Raw genomic sequence first — 24,614 nt, forward strand, 5'->3', positions numbered from 1 at the left:
GGGGGGGGATCTCTGCGGGGCCCCCCCAAAGCCCGATTCCCCCCGCTAAGGAGCAGCCCCGTGTGCGGCGCGGGGCCGGGGGGAGCCGGGGGGAGCCGGGGGGGCCCGGGGGGGCCCGGAGCTCTTACCGGAGCGGCGGTCGGGGCGGCAGAGGCTGCCAGCTTGGGCTCCGGCGGTTTTATCTCCCCGGGAGGGGGTCCACCTATTGACGGCGACAGCGCAATGCAGTGACCCCCCCGCACTACGGCAATGCGGTACCGGGGGGGAGGAGGAGGAGGAGGAGGAGGAGAAGGAGGAGGAGGAGGGAGGGAGGGATGGGAGCAGGGCGAGGCGGAGGGGAGAGGGCTGGGAGCGACGGGGAGCGGCGGGAGCGGCGCTGGGAGGACGGAGGGACGGAGGATGGAGGGATGGGGAGAGATGCCGGGATGGAAAAGGGAGGCACGGGAGGGAGGCGGAGGGATGGAAGATGGAAGGATGGGAGCAAAATGGAGCGATAGTGGAGGTGGAGGGGTGGAAGATGGAGGGATGGGAGAGAGATGAGTGATAGCAGAGATGGAGGGATGGAAGATGGAGGGATGGGAGGGAGATGGAAGAATGGAAAATGGAGGGATGGAAAATGGAGGGATGGGAGGGAGACAGAGGGATTGAAGACAAGGATGGGAGGAAGATGGAAGGATGGAAAGTGGAGAGATGGGAGGAAAATGAAGGGATGTCAGAGGTGGAGGGCTGGAAGATTACGGCATGGGAGGGAGATGGAGGGAAGGGCTGTGTGGGAGGAAGGGGAAAGGATGGTGGTCCTGGTCCGGGCAAAATGGGGCAGATTGAGGCCAAGCGGGGCTTGCACCCCCCACGACAGCCTGGGGGTGGAGAGAAGGGGCTGGCATGGGAGCGGTGGCCGGGGTGGCCCTCGCTGCGTCCCACGGCGAGGCCGGGGTGCGAGGGCTGCGTTCGCCTGCCACGCCGGGAGGAGAGGGGCTCCGCGCTGGCCGCCGCGTTCGCATCCCCCCCTTCGGCGTTAGAGCAGAGGGGCCTGATCCCAGGGCACCGGCTTCTCGCTCCCTGCCTCTCCTTAGCCACCAAATCCTGGGCAGGTCGTTCTCCTCCCCTGTCTCCCTTTGCCAGTCTTTAAATGGGAAGTATCTAGAGAGCAAAGCTGACTTGGGTTTAACTAATGCCATAACTCCCCCAGGTTGGTTAGGCAAAAAGGAGAATGATGAAATTCCACATCTGTCATTAAAAAAATGGCACAAATGTGCACAGGAGCAAACAGCAAAGCAAGGAACGAATAAATCAAAGCGTGTTTTCGCATCTGTGTTCACTCAGCATGTGTATTGGTTGCTCAACACCATTGCATTTAACATGAGATGGGATTCAYGTTCCAGGGAAACAAGGAAACCAGAAGTAATCCTTTCTTCTGCAGTGCCATGATACTTCCTTTGCATAAATATGTATCATGCAATGGTCAGAAAATTCATGCCCTGTGTCAGCTGTGCAATTAAAAGGCTAATGCAAAATCTTCTGTGTCCCGAGGCCAAGTGTAGGTCAGAAGAAAGATAACTTTAAATTAAGCTATGTAATAGTCCAGAAAAATGTTATGGTCTAGACCATCTTTCAGTGACCTTAGCAGCTAAATTAGCAACTGTTACCTTCCTAGTCTAAGAGTTAAAGCCTTCGCATCACGTATTAACCTCTCATTAATGTTTAAAGGGACACTCAGGTTATTTTCTGAACATGGCATTTTCTTAGAAATATAATGTGAAAGGGAAGATATCCTTTGCTTTTATGCAGCATTCCTTGTGCAAAATATAATGCACTGACTGTCCGAAAAAGTAGAAAGAAACTTCCTAAAGGAAGGCTTAAGGCCATGGTTGAGGGACTCGCGCAGAGCTGTTCCCGGCTAGGAGCAGCGGAGCTGCCGCAGGACCGGGGAACCCAGTGCTGACAGAGGCTTGGGGTTTTACTGCTGATGCTGGCGCCCGACAGGGGTTTAACGCCTTTGGTGAAATCTTGGCACGGCCAAATACCCGCTGAGGCTCCTCCAGCCCCTTTGTGCCGCCTGGATCCGGGGTGACCATCCCGCGCGGTGACGCCCGGGGACGCCGCCTGCTCCGCGTCTCTGAGCTCCTTGCTCTTCCCGCCCGTGTTTGTGCTTCGCCAAGAATCACCTCCCCTTTCCGTGCCAGGGCTGCGGCCAGCCTGGGAATTGCCCGAGGTGGGACCCAGGCTGGGTCCGCTGATGAAGTCTTCAGCCTTCGCTAAAGTCACAGCACAGAGCAAAACCCAGGGTCCGTCTGCCTGCAAGGCCAGGGAGAGGGAGAGGGTGTAGTGGGCCTCCTTTTTATCCTCTTTTCCTCCAGTAAAGAYAGCTGGTTTGAATTTTTACCCTTTTCTCCAGACAGGGGAAAGAGAAATGGAGGGTGCATCTAGCGAACATCAAAAATAGCGTGGCATGTAACCGTGCAGGACGCGTGCATGAGAGCACCGCGGAGCCCGAGGCCCGTCCAAAGCCGCRAGACGCAGGCGAGCGAGGCGCCTGCGAGCTGCCCGCTGTCCCGGCGCCGCTCGGGAAGCGCAGGTGGATCGTCCTTCCCGAGCAGAAACGTTGGTCTGCGGTTTCACGTCTGCTTTGGACGACCAGGCTGTGCACCRTGGCGCCCAGTCTGCCTCGCTGGCGCTCGCCCGGCTCGTACGGAAACGGGGCCAGAGCCCGCCYGTAGCGTGCGTTTTATTCCTACAATGAAACGGAGCCTGGCGGCCCGTCAGACTATAAATAGTCCGGGCACGGAAAGGATAGAGCCGTCAGACCTGGCTAATCTGCGCTGGGTTGAGCCGCGCGATGCCCAGCCTCTGCGAGGCTTAAAGCGACAGCGGTCCGCCGGCATCCCGCCTGCCTTCTGGCTCCGGAGAAAAGGGTTTCGGATCGAACGCRTTCGATCCCTTTGCATCAGCAACCACTCGGCCTTATTTCCACGCCGGAGGGGAACCGCTTCCCCACAACGCTTGACCRAGCACCTGAAAAATATTGCTAATCTGTCTTTAAATGCTCAGCTATGCACAAAAAAAAATAAACCCGGACAGCCAAAATCCGGGGGCGGCTGGAAGTTTAGCGCCTTGTCTCCATCCATCTGGCTCGGGAACGGCTCCCGGTGGCGGGCGAAGCCGTTTCCATGCATCCTCTTCAGTCTCTGGTACCCCCGCCCTTCTTTTAGCCTAGCAAAAAGCCAGCGCCAAATGATTCGGGATCGTTCGAGAAAGCGGAGGCTCCCGTCCGAAGGGCTGGTGCCCACGCAGCGCCCGTGCCGTGCCGAGAGCAGCCGCACCAGCTCCCGCTCCATATCGCCCCAACCCTGCAGCCCCCTGCTTATCTAGGCTCTGCTAAAATTCACATAATAAATGAGATTTTATTTTATTTTTTTCCTCCGGGGCCCCGCGCGGGGTGCTTGGCAGAAGGAGCAATCCGCCGTGTCTGTAATTTGTATGTAACTGGGCTGTAACCCCCCCCGAGCCGCCTGTCTGAATTTGCCTTCTCACCGGGGGTGTTTTGTTTCCGCGAGTAACGCGTTCAGCTCACCGAGCTGTTGCATTTTTGCTTCTGTAAAATGCACAGGGGCTCGGCTGGAAGGCGGGTTTTTGGCAGGGCGGGCGGCAGCCACGGGGGATGCCCGACGCCGCGGCTTCCCAGACACCCCGCTCTCGCCGACGGGGACGACGCAGAACCGGCAGCGAACCGTCTCCGGGCCTGGACCCCRGAAAATCAGCCTGCACAACAGATGACCTCTCTGAGCATCTCCCCGGGGCAAAAGCTGTTGTTTTCCTCCTTCTTGCCTTTCAAAGCATTAGAGATATTTGCCTTGAAAAGAAGAAATGCGGGGCCTGGTGCTGTTTTCTGCGTCCCCCCGTGCAGCAGGCATCGGCCCAGCAGCCACGGGGTTCGGGGAGACGTTGCCCTGCAGCGGGCAGCCTCAGGGAAGGGACGACGGCTGCTGGTTTCCGTCTGTGCACCGTCAGGGTTTGAGCCCCCTGCGCACCCGTCCTGCCTTTGCACCCCGACGTTGCAGCGGTTATAAATCACTGTCTGCCCAAACCGGTCAAGGTCAAAAAAAACCAAGGAACCGGCCGCCACGGCTCTTCTGCGCGATGCTCGTCGCGTGGCATTCCGGGTGCCGCTGCTGGGGATGCGGGGAAGGAATTCACATTTAAGTAAAATATCGGCTGTGAGGAGATGGATCTCCGGGTGTAGCGCCCAGGGGATTTTAGTGCATATTTACGCTGGTGTTCGGGGGGCTCCTCAAGGGGGGCAGCCTTGCCGGCTCGCCTCGCACCCGGCGGCAGGGAGCACCGGGGAAGGAGCAGGGGAGAAGCGGGGAACRGTCCGAGGTCCTGCAGCAGCACACGCTGATCCCGCTAAACTGCAGCCGGAGGTTTAAAAATAAACTTAGGCGGCGATACCGAGATCCCCAAGCCCTCCAGCAGCCCRGTCAGCTGGGGACGGTGTCCGGCACCGTCCCCCTCGCCATGGCCCCRGGCGAATCGCTCCTGCAGAAGGAGGCAGGAGTCCCGAGGGCAGGCCGGCTCACCCGGAGCCTGCTCCGCCCGGAACGCCGAGCGCGGGCCGCTAGACCACTGCGCTCAGCCRGCCCTGGGAGCTTATCGCTCCCGCAGAAGCCTAACGTCCTGCCCCTCTGGGCACGTGCCCACGTCCAGCGCCGGAGCTCCTCGTCTAAACTCCGGTTTCCCCTGACGGCTTTAACTCCTTCTCCGCTCTTCACCTTCCCCTTTGCTGTTATGATTTTGCTGCTCTATTTCCTCGCGCCCCCCCGAGACGCGGTTGACAAAAAGAGGCTGCACAGAAGAGCGTCACGCTGCTCCAGCTGACGCGCCACCGATCCGAGGAGCAGCCAAGACAGACACTCTGCAAAATCTTCCTTAACGCGAGGCGAGGGGGATATCAGCATCTCGGCTGCATTTCTTTAAGGACACCAGGCAGCGTGGGTGCCTGGGCGAGCGGTGGGCTCCTTATTCCTTATTAAACCATGGCCATGGAGCTAAAAGAGCCCYGGCTGCCCATATCTTCTGATCACTGTAGGTGAAGGGCTCTTAAAGGAAGTATCTGGCTAAGAACATAAGCTTCAGCTGCATCCAGAGGGAGAAATTAATGAGCAAATTCACTGCTGAACTCACTCTCGCCAAAGCCTATGGAATTACATTAGCCGTTGATGTGTTTTCATGCTTTGTATCACCGACTGGTAGCCAAATCGCACCTTCTCCTCCTATAAAGGAGGCACTGGCCTAAGAGTTTGCTGTAGAAAGGTAAATCCCGATCAGCTCCTCGGCTGGTTTCTGCAAGATAATTCTCCGATTCACCTGGACAAGCACATCGCTTCGCTCATTAGACACAACCGTTGAACCAGTTCCTTCCGCGCGCCGCCCTTCGACCCGAAGGCTTGGTCAAGGAACAGGCGGGTYGACAGTCAGGAACTTGCTTGCGTAGCCGAACTCCCCTAACAACACCTTTACGAAAGCAAGGCATAGCAGCCCCTCTGCTAATTCTGCCTGCAGCTGGCCAGACATCTCCCAGCATTTTTGGAGGGGGTTAAATAGACGCCCCTGCGGGATGAGCGATAGCGAGTCGCACTCGCGGCGTTGACTTTCCGTTGCGCCACCTTGGACGCTCTGAGCCTCTTCACCGCTTTCCCCAAATTGGAGGCGTAGGTTTCGGGAGAGCAAACTGAGCAGCCTGTGACTCCTGATAGCCTCCCCTCGGAAAGGGGCGTTTCTGCAAAGCGGCCGCTCGCCCCCCCTCGCGCCGCCTGCGCGGCTCCGCGTCGAGGCTGGTTTTTATCCGTAGGTGGCGGCAGCTGCCTGCGCCGAGTCGGGAACCTGCCGCTGGGCGACAGCCCCGGGCAGCCCCGCAGCGCCGGGGGGGGGGGGACGGGGCTGGACCCCGCCGCCCTCCAGCAACAACGGCAGGTCGCTTTTTAATGCCCTCTGCGCCACGCGCCACGAGCAAAGCTCACGAGCCCGGCTCCGTGTCGCGGGAAGGACCCGGCGATTCGTTTTGAAGAAGCTCTGCCGGAGCCGCTGGCTCGTGTTTGCAAGCCRCTTAATTCGGAAAGAAGAGCTATTTTTTTCCACTGAGAGCCTGGCGGCCCGTCCTTCCCGTTGGGGTCCAAAAGGAGAGAAATTTAACGCAGCGTTTTGGCCGGAGGAAGGGAGAACATCGCTCCTTCGGGACGGGGCTCGGCCGTGCCGCTGCCCCGCAACATCCCGCCGGCGCCGCTCAGCCCTGCGCCCTTTGCTGCCTCCCGGGTGGTTTTGCCAAGGACACGATGTTGTGCGTAAAGCTGTGTCCCAACCGCGCACACGACCAGCAGGTCACGCGAGCCGGTTGCCAGCTGTAACACGGAGCCCAGAGAGGCAGATTAAAAACAAAACAAAACAAAACAAAACAGAGAAACGTTGCTCAAAAGCAAACTGTAAAGAGAGTCGCAGTAAACTCAGAAGCACTAATCTGAGGAAAATCAAAGCAAAAATCCATCCAAATCTTGTCGTCCACCTGCTTTTAAAACGATTGATTCTTGATCGATACAGATGGAATTTATCTTCTCCTCCACGTGCCCACACAGACTTTGCCCTAGGAAACCAAATTCCCATCCTCAGCTCCATAAATCCTCCCTGGCTACTCTGCAGCACCCAAATTTTAGGCTTTCCACTTTTTTCCTTCTGGGGCAGATATATTTCTCGAGAACCAGGCACCGAGGCTCTCTGTGCCTTGCAGTTCGGGGCTTGGATGGATGCTTCCAGCATTTTAGCGGTATTTTATTTATTTATACAGTGTATCGTACTGGTGTCCAAGCATCGAGGAGCTGTGCTTCAGCGCTGGTGGTGCCTAGGCCTTGTTGCAGGCTTTTTTCTTCTCAAATAAAGCTTTCTTACTTAAAACTGATGCAGCCGAGGCAGTCCAGTATCCCTTCAAGATTTATTTATTTATTTTTGACTAATTTTAAATGTGGTTGGATTAGGTATATTTTGCTTGAAATTTTTAAAATCTTTTTCTCCCTCAAAGTTTCAAATAGTGAACCGTGTTAGGGGATTTTTTTTTTGTCTTTCTTTTTTTTTCCTCGGCCCTTCAGAGCAAGCGTTTCAGAAGAAAGGCTTTCTTGGCTCTCTCTTAATGCCACGTTATATAAAATGGGCATCAGAGAGTATGTTTATTGTTGACACTGTATTTTCACTAAATATTAACAAAGTACCGAAACAGCATCACSTATTTAAATTCTTAAACTTTGTAGGGATGGCGATATCTTTAGACTGCATTTTAACGTTTAAATACTAAATGTTAAAGTTTTAATTTTTTTTGTATATGTGTGTATATAGATAGATAGATTTATGTGTATACATGTATGTATATAGGTATATATGTGTGTATATATATACATGTATATATGTTTTTCTTTTTCTTTTCCTTCCTCCTGTTTTGGCTGGGACAAGGGCAACCCCAGCAAACTGTGCATGGGGGGGGGGGGATGCTCCCAGCGAGAGATTTTTTGCTGTTTTTTTTGCACTAAYGCCGCTCCTTGCGAGCCGCCCCGCGGGTGCTCGGCGCTGCGCCCACGCCCCGCGCGACTGGGAGCCGGCACAGGGGGCGGGGTCCCGCCGTCCCGCCCTTCCCGGGGAAGGGGCGGAGCCTCGAGTCCCGGAGCCCCATTGGCTGCGTCGCGCTGCGTGGGCGGGGCCCGATAGGATATAAAGGGTAGGGCGGGGGCGGGGCTAAGAGCGTCGCGTCGCGGGCCGTGCGGACCGGACGCGCACGCCAGCGCTCCCCGGGCGGCGCCGCCGCCGCCGAGGGCCCCGCGGCCCTAGCGCCGCCGCCTCGTTCCCACCCAGGTGCGCGGGGGGCCGGGGCGCTGCTTGGGGGTGCTCGGCGCTGCAGGCTGTGCGCGGCGCTGCACACGGTACTGGGCGCTGTTGGGGTTGCTCGGCGCTGCTCACACTACTGGGCGTTGCCGGAGGTGCTCGGTGCTGCACAGGGTGCTGGGGACTCTTGGGGGTGCTCGGTGCTGCACACGGTGCTCGGCRCTGCACACGGTGCTGGCGGTGCTCGGCTCAGCACGCTGTGCTGGACGCCATTCGTGGTGCTCGGCGCTGCACATCTGGCCCTTGCAATGCAGGCAGCGCCGTGCACGTTCCCGGGAGCAGGAGCATCCACCGCCTCTTCCCCTCCTCGTGGGAGTTTGGTCACGCGTGGGTGGCTCCGCACCGAGCGGGCCTTCGGGGCACCCCGAGGTGGGGACTCTTGTCCCGCCACCGTTCATGCGGCTCAGGGTGCCCCACAGGTCTGGGGGTTTGGCCTGGCCTTGGCTGCCCTTGGGGTTAGGACCTGCCTCGCCGCGGGCTCCCTTAGCGGGGGACGAGCCCGTGCCTCAGTTCCATACCTGCCTTAAGGCCAGCGCTGCCGGTGTGCTCGTGGCACGGGGGGGTCCAGGTGGGGACACAGGTGCGTGGAAGGCACTGAGCAGCAGGAAACCCCCAAAGTGGGTGAGCAGTAGGGAGAGCGAAGCCCCCTCTGGAGCAGGGGAGAAGCTTCGGCTGCTTCTGGGCCGCATGGGGTCTTAGGGTGAGACCCGAGAAAAGTCGGTGGTTTTGCACTGAAGGTGCTTTATACCGGGACAGTCCCTACGTGCAGATCCGGTGCACGCTGCCGGCGCAGGCCGGGCCTTTCCGGGTGCCGGAGACGAGTCCGGCAGGGCACCGAGCCTCGCCAGGGCGCCGGCGGGCAGCAGGCTGTCCCCCGTTGCTCGAGTTTGCTGCGTATTTCAACCCTAAAGCAAGCCCTGGCGCGAGCGCTGGGGGCTCGGAGGAGCCCAGCACCRAAATATTGCTTGCACGGTCCTGCCTGCAACCGTGCATCCATGCAACCCGGTTCCCTGGGTCTGAAATGTCTCAGTGCTTGCTCGGAGGTTAGGAAAGCGGCAGCCCGGGGTACGGGAAGGTCTCGGAGGAGAGCTGCAAGCAGCAAGCCCCGGCGTTGCAGGCTGCTCGCACCGGAGCCGCGGGTCGTCCGCAGGCTCGGGGCGATAAATAGCGGCTTCCCCGCGTCCGGGGCTGATCGCCCCCCTAAATGCCAGCGGATATCGAGGGCCTCGCAAGGGAATTGCCGCCCGGGGACGTGTGCTCGGGCGTCACGCCATGCACGGAGGCCCCGCACGCTTACGCAATGTCGTTCGGAGATTTCACAACTCCGGGTTGTCGATGCAGCAAAAGTGACTGYGCTCCTGCAGGGAGGCCGAACACCCGTGCCCGGTTCGGGAAGGAGGCGCTCGCGGCCGCGCCGGGTCTCCCTCCTCTGCGCCGGCGGCTGTTTTTGCGGGAATTAGTTTGGCTCAGCGTGTAGCTCTGCGCTGGAGCTCTCCGGCTGTGGATTTAAACTGCAAGCCGCCCTGTAAGTATTAGGCTCTGTGCACAGCGCAGCGAAGATCACAGATACCGAACCTCTTGCAGGAGGAGCAGGCTGCTGCTGTCCAAACCGTCTTGCAGCTTTCTTGTGCTGCTGCAGCCCGGGCGCGGTGGGTTTTTGCCGGGTCCGTGCCGAAGCGAGCGGGCGCAGCCTTGACCGCTGTCCCTTCTCTTGCAGGTTTTAGATCGGCGCCAGCCTCRAGCCCGGGAACATGGCAGCAATCCCGTCGAGCGGCTCGCTCATGGCGACGCACAACTACTACCGAAGTAAGAGCGATGGTTTTGGTACCGGGGGGGGATGCCGAGCTGGCGCCGTGCGGGGCCGGTTTGCACTGCCGGGCTCCTTGGAGGTGTTGCTGCTGCCACAAGGAGGCTGGGCGCAGGCGGGTGCTGTYGGTCCCGCGGGGGCCAGTGGCTCTGCTGCCCGTCACCTTTGCAGGGGTCTCGCCCAGCCCCGGGCCCCTTGCGGAGGTTGGGGGTGCGGGGAGGGGACGGCTGAAAACGCAGCTGCGCCGTCGCTGGGGGAACGAGGGCTGCAGAGAGGCTGCAGAACCAGTCTGGGGATCGGCGGCCACTGGTGCCTCTCCCGTGGGGGGGGGGGGGTGAGACCTTCTGCTTTAAYGAGTCGCCAAAACCGGAAGGAAGTAAAATACTCCCCGCGAGCTGGAATTGCTAACAGGCTTTCGGCGGTCGGGCTGAAACCGCGTGGACCCGCAGATTACGTGCGGGAATCGGCATCCTCTCGGCCTTGGGTCATCGCTAGTGGCTTCCCAAGGGTTGCATGCAAACGCAAGGCCGCTGAGCGACGTCCTTGGAGTGGAAGTGTTTTTTCCTGCGCTCGTTTCCTTTTCTAGTATCTCGCCAGTGTTTCCTTCCTAGTGTTTTTATCGGCTTGGCGTTAAAGCTAGGCAAATATTGGAGCTGGTGACGGGAGCAAGCGGTGTGCCCGGGGCTGGCCGCAGCACGCCGTGCGTCGGGTCCCGTGGCGGCGGGAGGTGCCGAGGGCTGGGGGCGGCTCTGACGGCCCCGCTCTCGCCCCCAGGGCGCCTGAGTTCAACGTCGAGCAGCAGCTCCTGCGGCAGCTCGGACTACGCCGGGGAGGTCATCCCGCACCCGCCGGGTAAGTGCCACTGCCGCCACCRCGGCGCTTTCTCCGAGCGGGAGCTCCGGAGGCCGTTCTCCCGCGGATGCCTTCGGTTTAAGGGGCTGCGATGAGCTGCCTCCCCTAGAGATCATAGCGGGAACGTCCTGCGTTTAAATATCCCCGGGGGTTACACAAAAGCACTGATGGAGGTGCCAAGCGCCTTATTGCATCTTGCATTTCCAATGAATTACAAATCTTACCCAACCTGACRTGTCCAACGCGACCGGAGCGGTGCCCGGGGCGCGCGGGTCGAGCTGAYGCCTGCCTGCCCGGTCCCGCGCTCTCTCCCAGGTCTCCCCAAGTCGGACCCCGGTCACTGGTGGGCCAGCTTCTTCTTCGGGAAGACGACTCACCCCGCCATGACGACGGTGTCGGAGTCGCCGGAGCGGTGAGTGGGGCTCCGGTCCGTCCCGACCACGGGGCTCGGGAATGCAGCCGGCCGAGCGGCTGCTCCCGCGGGGTTTCGGCTGGATGCTGGAGGCGGGTGACCGCCGAGCCCCGCCGACCCCGCGCCCGCTCTGTCTTGCAGCCTGGGAGCCGTGCCGGTGGCTGGCAGCGGGCCGGCCTGCGGCGCGGCGCCGGGAGCCAGGAGGAAGCGCCACGCCAGCGAGCCCAGCCAGCCCCGCGCCGGACCCTCGGCGTGAGCAGGCCGCCGCCGCGTTCCCACCTCCGTGGAGCAGGCGGCTGCTCTAGGTCACCGCCGCTGCCTTTGGAGAAAAAGCAAGAAAAACCAAAAAAAAAAACCCAAACCCTCCTACACCAGCCTTTTTACTGTTTTTTAATGCTGCGTTCTTTCCGTGCAGCCTCGGTAGCGCGTTTGTTTACTTGTACAAGGGCAACTAATAAACTCGAGTAGCCTTTTCAAACGCTGTGGGCTGTTCTGCGTCGGGCACTGCGGGGGCCAGGCCGCTTCCTCGGGGGCGATGCAAACCCCGGCTCTGGCCGTCCACCCTCCGGCCGCAGATCCTTCTGCCGGCGCTTGCCCTGTGCCGAGAGGGATTTTCTCCGGGAGGTGAATGCGTCCGAGCAGGACGGCGCGAGCGTGACTGGCGGTGCCCGGGTGTGTTTTGCATGGGTGCTGTGGCTGCAAGCAAGAGGAGGTTGCGGCGCGGGGATGCTGCAGGCGCCTGCTCCCGCACCTGTCCTGGCGCCTTGGTGCTGGCATCGGCCCGGAGCGCGGCGGTCCGACGTGCCGCGCGGAGCAGCCGTGGGGCTGCTTTTGCCTTGCGTTTGTGCAGCCCTTCTGCCAYGCTGCCTTGTCACCGGAGGGTGCTGACGGTGCCGGGGGGTGGTTTAGCATGTGACACCTGATAAAACACCAAGCAAACAAGAACCTGCCGGTCCCCTGCGTGCAAGAGGGGCAAGGTCCCCATTCACGCGGCAGGCAAACAAACCCCGGGCACCAGTAGATTTAAGGATGCAGATGCCTGCGGGTGACRGGAGGCCGGGGGTCACCCGGCAGCGCTGAGCGGTGACTTTGCACCCATGACATCATGCTGGGGCAGCAAAGGGCAGAGTTGTGCATTAATGCAGCTCCCGTCAGGCTGCTTTTCCAGCCCGAGGAAAAGCCGGCGGGGGCGGCGGTGGTTCTGCTTTTGCCTGCGTTGCAAATGCCTCCCGGGTCACTTTGAGCTTTGCAGCTCTTTTCTGCTAGCAAAAATGCCTTCTGCAAGCTTTGCCCCGAGATGTGGGTGTCCTGCATGTGGGTCTGCACTGCTAAGGCGCCCGGGCAGCGCCGGCACCGCCGCTCTGGCCCAAATTCTCTCATTTTTTAGTGAAAGGCTGCCTATGCAGTTTGCAAAACTTGCCCCTGTTTTAGCACAGCAACAGGACTCCCCAGCTTCGCTTAATCCTCCCACGTGCCGAGACRGGGCCGAGGCCGAGACGATGCCAACCCGGAGCCCGGGGGGAGCCAGCAGCAGGCTCCCGGCGCCCTGTGCTGCTTTTTCGCTCGGGTCCTTCATCGTGGCCCCTTGTGCCGCAGGATGGGAGCGAAGCAGCGGCTTTTATCTGCTGTTGATTCCTAGCAGAAAGTCCCCGGTTTTGCAGGCACAGGTATTTTTTTAGGGGCCTGTAGGCATAGGAGACGCAGATTAAAACGCGGAAGCGGAAAGCTGAAGTCAGTGTTGCTGTATTTGCGCGATTGCCRACAGGCAGGCTAAGCGCTGTTGATCCGGGCGCCCCGTTTTTAGACTCGGYCCCTTCCCCGGCCTGCCCTGCTCGTGGGCGAGCGCCAAGGCCCCGGCTCGTCCTGCTGCTCCCGCTCCTTGCAGGGGGGTGACACATTAGGCGAATGCACGAAAAATTAGCTCATGTCTCCCGCTTTATTACTTTTCAAGGTACCATGCAGCGGGGAGGTTGGGCCCCGTGCGCGTGCAGCGCCGGCGCGGCGGCGGCGAGCCCCCGCGGGACACCCGCCTGCCGGGGAGGCGTTGCGGAGGCGCCCGCGGCTGCCATGGAAATGGCCCCAAAGCGGCGGCCGGCTGCCTCCGGGGGAGCTTCCCCCCCCCCCGGCTCGCAGCTCCTGCCTCCCGCCGCCGCGGTGCCCGGCTGCGCTGGTTAACTCGCGTATTTGGGCAAAAAGGGCTGGTGCTTTCTGCTCGGTCTCGGCCGCGGCTGCAGCGCTCGAGCCGCCCCTTCGCCGCAGGAGGAGCTCTCGCAGAYGGTGCAACCCTCGCTTCGATTTCCTGCGTCTTGTCGCTTCGGGATTATTTTTTTTTTGTCTTCCAGAAGCTCCGCTTCCTCCCAGCCCTTTGCAAAGGCCAGCGTTAAAAATAGCCCCCAGCTATGCAGCTGAAACACGCTGCGTGAGACTGACGCTGTTTTCTAATGTCAGCGGGCCAAGTTTAATCCGCAAGCAGGGCACAGATGAGCCTGAAACCAGGGCGTGGAAATGCCTCTGAGAGCACGTGTTTGCCAGAGCCAGTGCGGGAACAGTCTCCTAAAAGGCCTCGTGCTGCTCGCCCGGAGGCTGGATCACGGGAAGAGCCTGGGATCGCGGCGGGGGCCAATTTTTTTCATTACATCTAGCTTCAGCTTGCAATCCCTGTGCTTGGTGCTGGTGCACGAGTTGCTGCCGCGGAGCTGAGCTGCCTTTTCCAGCTTGCATATCCGCTGGCACGGCGAGGCGAGATGCTCGCGTGGCCGCCGGCCAGGCTGCTCCTCCTCCAAACCCAGTGCCTGGGATGGGGGGGAGCGCCCGCAGCTGGGACATGGCACGGAGGCCTCCCAAAACGCTGCCGGGGTGTCCCGGGAGCACAAGGTRACACACGGTCCCATCGTCTCCCTCGGTGCTGGGGCGGTGCAAATACAGAATATTCCCTTTGCCCCCAAGCAGCTTGGGCCTTATTTTGCCCAACTGGGTCAAAAATGGGCTCAATCTCTGCGCTCTTGATGCAGCAATTCGGAAAGCATCGGAGCGGGGGGGGGGGGGGATCCCACCAGTGATGCTGAACCAGAGCCCGTCGTGGCGGGCAGCCGGTGCCTCCAAGCAGCCCCGCTCCCGCGCTGAGCTCCCGAAACGGGGCCGGAGGTTTGCTGGCCCCCGACGTGCTCTGGGCACGAGCGCTGAGCCAGCCGGAGGGCGCCTCGGGCGGACGCACTCTCCTCGCCGTCCCGTCCCCCTCCTTCTGTCCGTGGCAGAATTTGCGGCATTTCTGAGCCTCGCAAGCTGGAGCCCTGCCCAGGCTGAAATCGTTTGAAGAGGGGGGAAAAAAAATCAACCCCCCCCCCCCCCAAATCGCTGTTTTAAAAAGCAAGTGATGATTTGGAGAAACGCCAGAAAATGCCAGCCTCTGCATGCTGGCAGGGAGCGGAGATGTTGCAGTATTCCTGAGCCAGCCACCCTGCATGGTCGCCCCACGCTGTGCTGTGACCCCACGCTGCACCGTCACCCCCCCCGCACACATCCTTTGCCTCCCTCTGAATTTTTAGCACCATCTGGTGGTGCTAAATTTGCTGTCCTTCCTACAGCAGCAGGCCTGTCTTGCATGCAACGGTCATGTCCAAGCCACTTCTCGGCACGCCTAGTGTCGGTCACCTGCCGGCGCTGCTGAGGTCTCCAGTTCCTCGTCAGAGGAGAGCTGGGATGTGCCTACGTGTGTGCACGGCGCTGCAGCACGCTCTTGGTCGGGCRCTTGACCAGGCTGCGAAACGCTTTGCCAGATGAGGGTTTCCCATTGCAGCTGTGCCCAAGCACTGGGGCAAAACCAAGCTGAGCAGGTGCCTCAGCGGCCTTTGCCCACGTACATGTCCCACCAGCAAGAGCTGCCAGGGCTCTCCACAACCCCTGGGCAAGAACCAGGTTCCTCCAGGCCACATCACCTCATCTATTTTCGATGTCCACCTCGGGCCAGGATGTTGCATGCCCTAGAAATATGCCTGTCTGCACTGAGCAGAAAGGGAGTCCAGGCAATGAGCCCCAACAGAGATACTTCCATTTCAGCCCTTTGAAACGAGATCTCCCCGGGGTGTGAACCCCCTGGGTGAGGCTCCTGGCTCGGGGACCTTCCAGGGCTGCCCATGCCCATGGCTCCTCCTGGCGTCCCCATGGGGCTCCACAGCCAAMTACCGAACACCCCGACCCCTTGGAGCCACCACGAGCAGCAGCTACTGGCAAAACTTATTTGCCTTTCCCTATATTTGAGGTTTTGTTTTAAAAGAGGGTAAAAACTCCAGCAGGAACCTGTGGAAAACCTCCCAGCCTTCCCGAGACAGCTTGTCGAAGAAAACACGGGCATCCGCCTAAATAGTTGAAACAAGAAATAGACTTTTTAGCTCGTCACACCCCCGCTATGCTTGAAATAACCACAAGGTGGTGGCAAAGACAAGGCGCTGGAGCAGAGCTGCCCCTAAGGCAGGGCTCCCGCTGGGGCGAGCTGGCTGCGTGGGGCAGTTCGGGGCAGGGAGCTGCTGCTGCTGCTGCAGAGGCTTTAGCGGACGGGGAAGAGGCGATCGACAGAGGCACCTGAGGGTTTCATGCACACTTGGATGAATGGAGACGACAGAGGAAGAAAGACGGTGGTGTCTGTGTGGTTGCACAAGTGGGACTTGTTGCAAATTATGGCGTTCAGGACACGGAGGAGAGAGAATACGGAGCAGATCAGAGACTCCTCCACTACCCAAACCAGTGCAATGCCTTGAGAGGCCTCAAGGACCAGCCAGCGACYGTGACTACGTACGGGAGCATGACGAGGGCTGCATGCGGCATATGGATGGCTGCACACACGTTTATTGATAAATACACCGGACACACACTATAAGTAAATCAAGCAGAGCCGCAAATGGACACAAACTGCAAACCTTCACTTTGGGTATGGTGAGTGGCAGACGAACTCCCACCCTACTGGCTAAAGGAAGATGTAAACTCTCAATGATGCCTTTGCTAACACGCTGCTTTTCAAGACTGCTGCTCAGCCAGGCGACAGCAGGAGTTCTCCAAAACTCATTGCATTTTCCCTCAGTCACCTCCCCGCATCCTCACCAAGAAGGACCATGGGCTCTTTCCAGAGATGTGTATTCCTTGGAGCCATGTCTGAAGGCAAACCAGAAGGAGGGAGCCATTTGGCAAGAGCTGGCCTGTAGGTGATTTTGGAAGAAGGGTGGTGGAAGCAGGTTACCCTCAGGAGAGAGAACTGAGCACCCGTCTGTAAATGAGGCCGAGTCTCTCGCGCAGCGTGAAGAAAGTGGGCCGTTCCTCCGTGTTGCCGTTCCAGCACTCCAGCATGATGATGTAGATCTCAGGAGGGCAGGTGCTCGGCCGGGGAAGACGGTAGCCCCTGGTGATTTGCCGTACGGTTTCTTGGTTCGTCATTCCTGCAAGAAAAGAGAAGATWCCCCTAACTCTTCATACCACTGACCTATCCCCAAAGGATACCCTGCCAGTATATCTGGAAAGGGCCAGGATGCCAGCCAGCATTGACATGAAAGATGTCTCTCTTCTTTGCCATGAGGCTGATACAGAAGATGCAGTTGGAGGTCAGGCAGCCCTCAGCACCCCGCACTCCCACCAGCCCCTTCTGCAAGCAGTGAAAATCGTTCTGGGCAGTTACMGAAGCAGCTTCCAGGATGGGCAGTAATTTTCTCATGCTCCAGAAGCTGCTYCCACATCAATTACAGATGGGGAAAAGCCAATACAACAAGGCCTTCATGACCTGCTGTATTTCAGCATGTCAGGGAGCCACCAGCAAGCTGCCTGGTGTGAGGAGGTGAGCAGTGTAGGAGGTGGCACAGCAGCTCCCCAGCCTGCTCGGGAAGGTGGAAGGGACCCATCAGCCCTACCTTCGTACGGGATCTGCCCATATGTGAAGACTTCGTAAAGCAGAATCCCRTAGGACCAAACATCGGACTTCAAGGAGTAGGTGCGGTAGTTCGCTGCCTCCGGGGCTGTCCACTTCACCGGGATTTTGGTGCTGCTGCTGGTGGAATAAATATCATCCTGAAAAGAAAGGGGAGATGGGTCTTGAGGGCTGTGAACACAGCTGCTTCCTCTGGAAAAGCCGCGGGTGAAAGCTGGGACCCGGTGTGCATTTAGCCTTTCGATGCCAGCGCTCACTGGGATGAGAGCCGGTGGTGTGGACCTGCTGCCTTGCCCATGGTGCACGATGGGGAAGGGGGAGCAGCCAGGGAAGGCTGCGGCCGGCTGCAGCTCTCGCTGCTGTACCAAAGCGGTGCAGGACAGCTCCATGGTATTGGGTGATGAGAAGGACCTGCAGTTTCCCACTGACTGACCTTAAGGAGCCGGGCGAGTCCAAAATCAGCGATTTTGCAGGTGAGTTCATCCCCCACCAGGATGTTTCTGGCTGCCAAGTCCCGGTGAACAATGTGCTTCTCTTCCAGGTACCTCATCCCATCTGCCACTTGGCAGGCAATGTTGACCAGGTGGGAGGTGCCCAGGGACTTCCCTTCAGGACCTGTTAACCCAGGAGATCCATGTGTTTAAGGCAATCTAGCAATACCTATTTTAGGTGCTCTAGTGCCTTCTGGTTTGGAAAGAGACCCAGTGCAGGCAACGCGGGGAAAACTGTTGTGGAGGAATATGTAAAACCTGTGCTATGTGTCTCCACTGCGCTGAACTGAACTTGAATTTGAGGTCCTTCCTAATTGTCTTTACTGTGATGTGTGTGAAATTCAGCACGTCCCAAGTGCTGCTCAGCAACTGGACTTGGGTGAGCAACCTGGGTTGCAATGAGGAAGCAGATGTCTTTAACTGGTTCAAAGCTAAAGGTGACCTTCTGCCATGCCTAGGTTCAACCTGGCAGCCCGGCCTCTCAACCTGTCCTACCTGTGAGCTCCTGCTCCTCCAACACCAAATACTGCTGGAACCCTAACCAAAAATTAGGTCAAGTTACTTAGTGCAGGGGAGGAGGAGGGGGGGGGTTGTATGCAGTAGAAAAACAGGTCTTGGTGGGAGCTGTTTGTCTTGTTTCCCTTCGAGACTGATTACCCGGTCAGGCATGAAAGAAAAGAAAGGAGTAGAAAAATAAATACCAGAAGCATGTTCTTCTTTGCACTGTTACAGGGCGGACTCACCAGGCGGTGAGTGGAGGCCTGCCCTGTTATCAGTTCTGCACRTGAACAAAAATATGTTGCCTGTCCACAGCAAGATTCGGCAACGCCATTCAGAACAGAGGCAGCGTTCCCCAAACAAGCCGGAAGCGCTGCCGTGCACTGCTGAGAGCTGACAGCCCGCTCCCCGGTTAAGAAGGTGGGGTGAAAGCTCCCATCAGCACAGCTGGGCTCTGAAATGGCTGATATGGACCTAACCTGGCCCACGCAGGAACTGCGGGTCACCGAAGACCATCTCCACCAAGCGCCTGCGGATTGCTCTGCAATAGCACTGGCCTAAACAAGGCTGAAACCAGGCTCACTCTCTCTTATGGTCTTCATCTGGGTCTGTAGGGCTATTCTGGGGTGTGGAAAGCCCCCGCCGAGCATGGGCACTTAGAGAGTAATGATGTTGCCTCCGGAGGACCTCTCCCAGCTCCCTGCCGGTGCTGGTACTCACTGTTGAGGTAGCTGTGGAGGTTGCCCTTCCGCATGAGTTCGGTGATGATGTACACCGGCTCGTCCACCGAGCACACGGCGTGGAGCTGGATTAGCTTCTCATGCCTCAGGCGCTTCAGGTTCTGAATCTCCTTGGTGAAATCTTCTGCCTTCATGTCAGCTGGGGAAGAAAGCCAGCGCAGCCCTTGTGAGGGATTTTTTCTCACCCAGATGCTGGGAGCTCAGCATCTCCCGTCTGGGATGAGGACCTCTTCCCCCCCCCCACAGGCCACCCTTGTTTTCAGGGACCATATCTGCACACCCTGCTTCTCAGATCCAAGCACCCAAGAGATGTTTTCCGCAGGGCTTTGAATGCCACTTTCAGGATCATGGTTTTATCAGGGACAAGTTACCCGTTTATCATAAGCTCACTGAACAGAGCCATTTTATAAAGGTGCCAGTCCAGGTTTAGGTGGGTCCATACAAATAGTCCAGTGGCTATTTGTCAGGTCCTACCACAATTTGCTTAATAAGATGGTGACAAAGAGAGATATGAAAGAAAAGGGGATGATGCAGCAGTGAACAAGAGACCGAGTAGGCCATCGTTAACATTTACTGCCTCCTCCTCCTCCTCCGCACACCTTTTATGATCTTGATGGCCACCGGCACCGTGTTCCTCCACAGTCCTTCCCACACCTCTCCRAAGTAGCCTTCGCCCAGCTTCCTCCTCAGGGTGAATTCCCAGCGCGGGCGCTCCCATCCGTCTCTCTCGGGTGGCGTCTGCGTGAAACGAGCATTGCACACTCAGACCGTCCAGCTAGGCAGTACCTGACTGCGAGACCCCGGACAAGCTTTTGGTGTCYGCCAAGGCCCAGGTGTCACGCAGGAGTGACCAGAGCATGGTGCTCCACCACTTGAGTGGCACTTGCATTGCAAGGTGCACACCTCCTTCCCCTCAGCTAAAATTTTGGTTTGGGGCACATGAGACATGGGGAACCCTCTGCAGTGGCCACTTGTTGGAAACATCTCAGAGCCGAGAGTGCACAGAGGAAGAGCTTTTGGAGGCTATGTGAAATATCAGGAATTTGGGCAACCTTAGCTTTTTCTTGGGGAAAATTTGGACCATGTAAGAAGCACAAAGGCAAAGCAGATGTTGCTGCAATGGAGCTTTTGCTTGAAAGTCGCCCACCTGAGAGAGGTCATTTCATCTGCCTCTGCAAGCCAGGGGAGCTGGTTAAAACTTGGCTTTGCCATTCAGGCGAGATTCAAGTTATAATTCATTCCACATCAGCCACCAAAGATAGCTGTTCTCCATTCCCCATAGACATGTGCTTCCACCAATTAAAAAAAAAAAATTAAATAAATACTGTTGCAGGTTATGGCTGATTTAGACTCCAATTCTTTAAGTGTTTCTTTTATTATGCCTTTCAATTTCACTTTTGAATTATTCACATGTTTAATTATTATTTCTAAAAGTCCTAATTGGTGAATGGAATTCTAATCAGGAAGTGAGTTGGCAATTTGGGATTAATACTCTAATTGGATTTATGTGTGCTACATTAATTGGCATAAAAAGTATATAAAAGCAGTGTGTTCTTATTATACTGTAGGATAAATTTGGAAGCTCRAGTATTTCCAGAATCGAAGGGATCTGTAACAAAATGCTTTCCAGTCTTTGATACGGAGCAAACATTTCAGAAACGCCCATGCACTTTGGCCTGAAAAGGACAACGGGCCCGAAAGCCAGGAGCAGAGAGTTGCCCCAACTCTTTAAACGCCGTGCCCAGCCTTAGCACGGCTGATTAAAGGAAAAGCTGGCAGTTTTACTAACAAACAGTGCGTTTTAACTTTCAGTTCAAGAAAGAGCAAATCTCAGATGGATAGATTAATTAGAGTCCCATTTCTTGTAAAAAAATATCGAATGATTTTCATCTTCTTTTAGGACAGAGTCCGTACCCCCCCCCCTTCCTTCCTCTTTTTTTTTTATAAGGGAGAAACAAAGTGCTCCCAATTTTGCATTTCGAGTTTTCCCTCCTTTCTCTTTAGCTGGGCGTCCTTGAAGAAGAAGGGAAAAAAAAAGAATTGCCACCTGCCGATTTAAATCCAGCAGCAAACGTGCGCGACTAAGCGCAGCTAAGGGGGGGCCGCGCGGGCGGGGGGGCCGAGGGCGCCGCGGGCTCGCGCACGCACCGCCGGCGCGCAGGGCTGCAGCAGCGGGCTGCGCAGCGCCGTCCAGTCGGCCGCGTAGAAGGCGACGAGCTGCTCCATGCTGGCGAACGGCCGCCCCTTCTGGAGGTGCAGGCGCCCGCCGGCGCTGCGGCCGATGCGGAAGTGGCTGACGCTGGCGTGGCGGCGCACTGCGGAGAGGAGCACAGCGGAGACAGCTCAGGGCTCGTGCCGTGACCCCGCTCCTTCCTTCCTCCCCCCTGTCCCCGTCCCCGGGCAGCGGGAGGCTTTTTCAGCGAGCCGGACTAATCCGGCCCGCGGAGGCGACGCTTTRTTAGGGGAGGTGATGGATAACGCAGCACCGAAGCGAAGTGCTCGGAGAGCGGCTGAGCTCTCGGCCGCATCCCCGAGTGGTGCGCCGCGGCTCCGGGAGGGTTACGGGCTGGACGTGGGATTTACTGTGAATTTCTCCGGCCTGTTTTCACGCAGATAACGGTACTGGCCGGTCTGCAAAGCCACGCGCTTCGAGCGGCGTCGGCAAGAGCAGCTCGGACCCTGCTAAGGTGGCGCGGCAGCATGTTTTTAGGTAATCTGCGGCTGACCAAAGGGCCCCCCCCCCCCCCGAAGGGCAATCTGGGGAGCCCGTGCTACCGAGCTGCCGCTAAGGCGCTCCGCGTTGCTCACGGCGTGAGAGCAAGGTGCTTCCCTCTGCCACAGCAATTCGGTGGTCCCTATCCGTGTGCAACAGCATCTCAGCTTCCCACGCGCTTTCAGCAAGCAGTTAATTCRTTTTAACAAGATGCTGCAAAACCCTCTAAACACCGTTCCATGTTTTTCCCCCCTCATTCTGGCTGAACCCGGAGCTGCTCCTAAGGCATCGTCCGGTTCCTTTTCCTTTGCTCATTTTCTCCGGGTAAATGGCAGCAAATTACCTGAGAGGGCATATTCGCCCTTGCTGCTCTCGCTGTCCCGCACGAGGAAGGAGCCGTGCTGGTTGGGAGGCGAGAGGAGGAGCTGCTCGGCTTCGCTGCGGCTGATCTTGCTGAAATACCAGCTGCGAAGGGAGAGCGGAGGCCGGTCAGAGCTGGCGAGTCCGGGGACGGGTCGTGGCCATGGGAAGCACCCGCGCGGGGAAGGGGAAAGATGCAGCAACACCCCGGGGAAAATCCCCTGGAGCCGCCGTACCGGCGTTCCCGTGCCGGAGCCCCTTGCCAGCCCTGGTGCTCGGGGACGGTGCATTTACTGGGTTTTGCCTGCACGTGTGGCCTCTTATTGCAGCTGGCTGAGTGCAAACCATTGCCTCGTTTTTTTTTTCTAATGAGAGGGGCCAGCACTGCCATTCGTTAGACGCGAGCGACCGCAGCCGGCACAGGTCTGGCTCCTCGCTAAGACCTGCTCCACCTGCCCGCTGCAAAATCTCAGGAGCAGGGTCAAGGACCTTCATTTGCCATCGAACAACCACGTGAGGATGAGCCCTGGGGCTCCTGAAGCCATYGCTGTAGGTGATCGAGCCCATGTCCACTACGGGAGGGGAAAGACAAGGAGCCGGGCTGCCCGCCTRGGCAGGGAAGGGCGGATGGGGCGCAGGGAGAGGCTCCCCGGGGCGGTGGCAAGGCACAGTCACCGTTGACTCAAGCTGGCCAGATCTCAGCCCGTCCCGGAGCAGCTGCCGCGAGCGCCGAGCCCGTGGGCGCCAGTTTGCAGCACCGAAGGAGCAGGAGGCAGCAGCAGCGCGCGCCCAGGACRCCCGGCCCCAGCAGCGTTGGCCAACGGCGAAGGAAGGAAGGGGACGGAGCGTTGCTGGTGCTGCTCCCAGGGGCTGCACCCAAGCGTCCTACCAAGATGCTAGCAAACACGGACACGCGAGCGGTTCTCCGCACTCCACAGCCTGGCGCTTCCCCTCTTTGACCTGCGGCTCGTGGACGCAACCAAATTCCTGGCTACGAGCAAATCTCGTCAAGGAAAACCTTTGCTTGGACCTGCCTTCTCCCRCTGCGGACATGGGCAGCTCCAGCCCGGGGCACCAGCGGAGCCACGCGGCTGAGCCGGCCGAAGTCACCTCCCACGTCTCGTCAGTGCCGGGATCTGCCACCGGATCCCCGACGAGAAAGGGCAGGTTCGGTTGCTCAGCCCTGACGCCAGTGTGACACACACACGAGCGCCGGGAAGGAGCCCGGTTTCATTCAGCCCCAGCAGCCTAACGTGGGCTGGGACATCAGGTTTCGTCACCAGCCGGGATCACTAATTTCTAAGAAGCTGCGCAGGAAATTATACGTGATGGAGTTACTGCAGCTGAATAAACCACTGCGCAGTGCCGAGCGGCRGCTCCGGAGCGTCTGCAGGCGCCCAGCTCATGCCGGTTGGGAAGCGGCGCATCTCCCCTYGCCTGCCTGCGGGGCGCAGGGGGCTGCGCAGGGAGGGGGGTGCATGCACACACACACACACACGCACACACACACGCACGTGCACAAACCCACCAGGCTATATTTTGTGCCGTGGAAATGCAGCCATCAGCCAACCCCCCCCCAGGTTGTGCAGGCTGCACCGGGTGCTGCCAGCCCTGTTGCAACTCGCCTGCATCTGCCCTACTCTGATACGCCGCCCCCCCCCCCCCCCGGCTGCAATATCTCAGCCGCTGCCCCCCGGCCTCGGGGGCGAGCAGGCAGGTCGCGGGGAGCGGGGCAGCCGCACGGCGACGGCTTCCGCCCCGTCTGCGGCGCCCGAGCAGCCCGGCGTGACTCAGGGCCGCACGGGGGGACGAACGGGAGCGTCCCGGGGCGCTTCGCCCGGCGTGTTGGGGCCGGGCGGCGCGGATGTGTGTGGGGGGGGAGGCTGCCTCGTGTAACCCCGAGCCCAGGCGTTCCCCAGCCCAGGAAGGGCTGCGGCTTTAACCCAAGCTCCGCGGAAGGCATCGTCCTGCTCCGCTGCCTCCCCCTAACCCGGGGCAGGAGGGAGAGGAGCCGGAGAGCGGCCGGTTTATTCGGCGCAGCTAGGAACAAGCTGCACCAGCAACGTCCCCCCGTAGCCGTATCGGTGCRACCCGCCGCGCCGTGTCCCCGCGCTACGCCTGCGCCCGCGCGAAGGTGATGGGCACGGGGGGACCGGCAGCACCAGCCCCCGGCACACCGCACCTTTGCTCACCGTAGCAGCTCTCCGCACCCCACGTGCGATGCGTTACGGGAGCTGGAAAGCTTCACCACCCCGAGATGCCGAGGGAAAGGCAGGACTCTGCTCAGTCCCACCACAGCCAGTGGCAAAAGCAAGTTAGAAACCCAGGGAAAGGTCAATCCGACGCTCCCGGCTGGAGCAAGCGGAGGAGAGCGGTGCCCTTGCCGCCCCCCTCCCCGGAAGGGKCCGCGGCTGCAGCGCTGCTGTTGCAAACCCACCTTCCCCGCGCGAACACGCGCCGGAGCCGAGCCCGGGTACTTACGGCCGGCGAGCGGAGGTTCCCTGGCTGAGGTTGGCCACGTAAGTGGCAGGGACGTAACCCGTGGCCGCTTCCCCCAGCAGCCTCCTGGCTAAGACATACTCGCCCTCTTCTTTGAGGACGCGCAGTTTGTCCCCTGCCTTTACGCTCAGTTCGTCCGCGCTCCGGGCTGTGAAAGCGTATAAAGCAATAAAGAGAGAGGACTTTGGGATGAGGCAAACGGAGGTCGGCTCGGAGTGCAGCGAAACAGAATCGGAACCAAAATACCCCAGGGAGCAGCTATCCAGGTTGGAACGGGGCCGGAGTTTGTTCCAGAAAGACGTCAGGAAAGTCAAGCGCTTGCGGACAAACTGCTCCATCGCCGCTGCGAGCAGAGCCCGGCGCCCGCGCCTAGGCGGCGGGACGCGTCGAGGCCGGGCAGAGGGGCGGCTGCGCGGG

General features: G+C 59.0%; 2 protein-coding genes across 3 annotated transcripts; one reads left to right on the forward strand and one right to left on the reverse strand.

Moving 5' to 3' along the window:
- The first annotated feature begins 7,806 nt into the window (after window positions 1-7,806).
- On the forward strand, window positions 7,807-13,478 carry PPDPF (pancreatic progenitor cell differentiation and proliferation factor). 2 transcript variants are annotated; one of them, XM_026087271.1, is made up of 5 exons: window positions 7,807-7,887; window positions 9,635-9,723; window positions 10,499-10,576; window positions 10,892-10,988; window positions 13,331-13,478. In XM_026087271.1, the coding sequence occupies exons 2-5, from the start codon at window positions 9,669-9,671 to the stop codon at window positions 13,395-13,397; spliced, it is 297 nt and encodes a 98-aa protein (XP_025943056.1). In that variant the 5' UTR covers window positions 7,807-7,887; window positions 9,635-9,668; the 3' UTR covers window positions 13,398-13,478. The 2 variants fall into 2 exon arrangements, with proteins under 2 accessions (XP_025943056.1, XP_025942974.1); XM_026087189.1 differs by lacking the exon at window positions 13,331-13,478 and adding an exon at window positions 11,130-11,466.
- A 544-nt stretch (window positions 13,479-14,022) lies between these two features.
- LOC112976125 (tyrosine-protein kinase Srms-like) lies at window positions 14,023-24,614 on the reverse strand. Its single transcript, XM_026087069.1, has 8 exons — window positions 24,180-24,614; window positions 21,682-21,803; window positions 20,774-20,940; window positions 19,225-19,363; window positions 18,606-18,764; window positions 17,330-17,511; window positions 16,880-17,036; window positions 14,023-16,414 (listed from the first exon to the last, which is right to left on the reverse strand). The coding sequence occupies exons 1-8, from the start codon at window positions 24,533-24,535 to the stop codon at window positions 16,221-16,223; spliced, it is 1,476 nt and encodes a 491-aa protein (XP_025942854.1). The 5' UTR covers window positions 24,536-24,614; the 3' UTR covers window positions 14,023-16,220.

Source organism: Apteryx rowi, unplaced genomic scaffold (genome assembly GCF_003343035.1).
Source record: "Apteryx rowi isolate R43461 unplaced genomic scaffold, aptRow1 scaffold_0, whole genome shotgun sequence".
NCBI classification, from domain to species: Eukaryota; Metazoa; Chordata; class Aves; order Apterygiformes; family Apterygidae; genus Apteryx; species Apteryx rowi.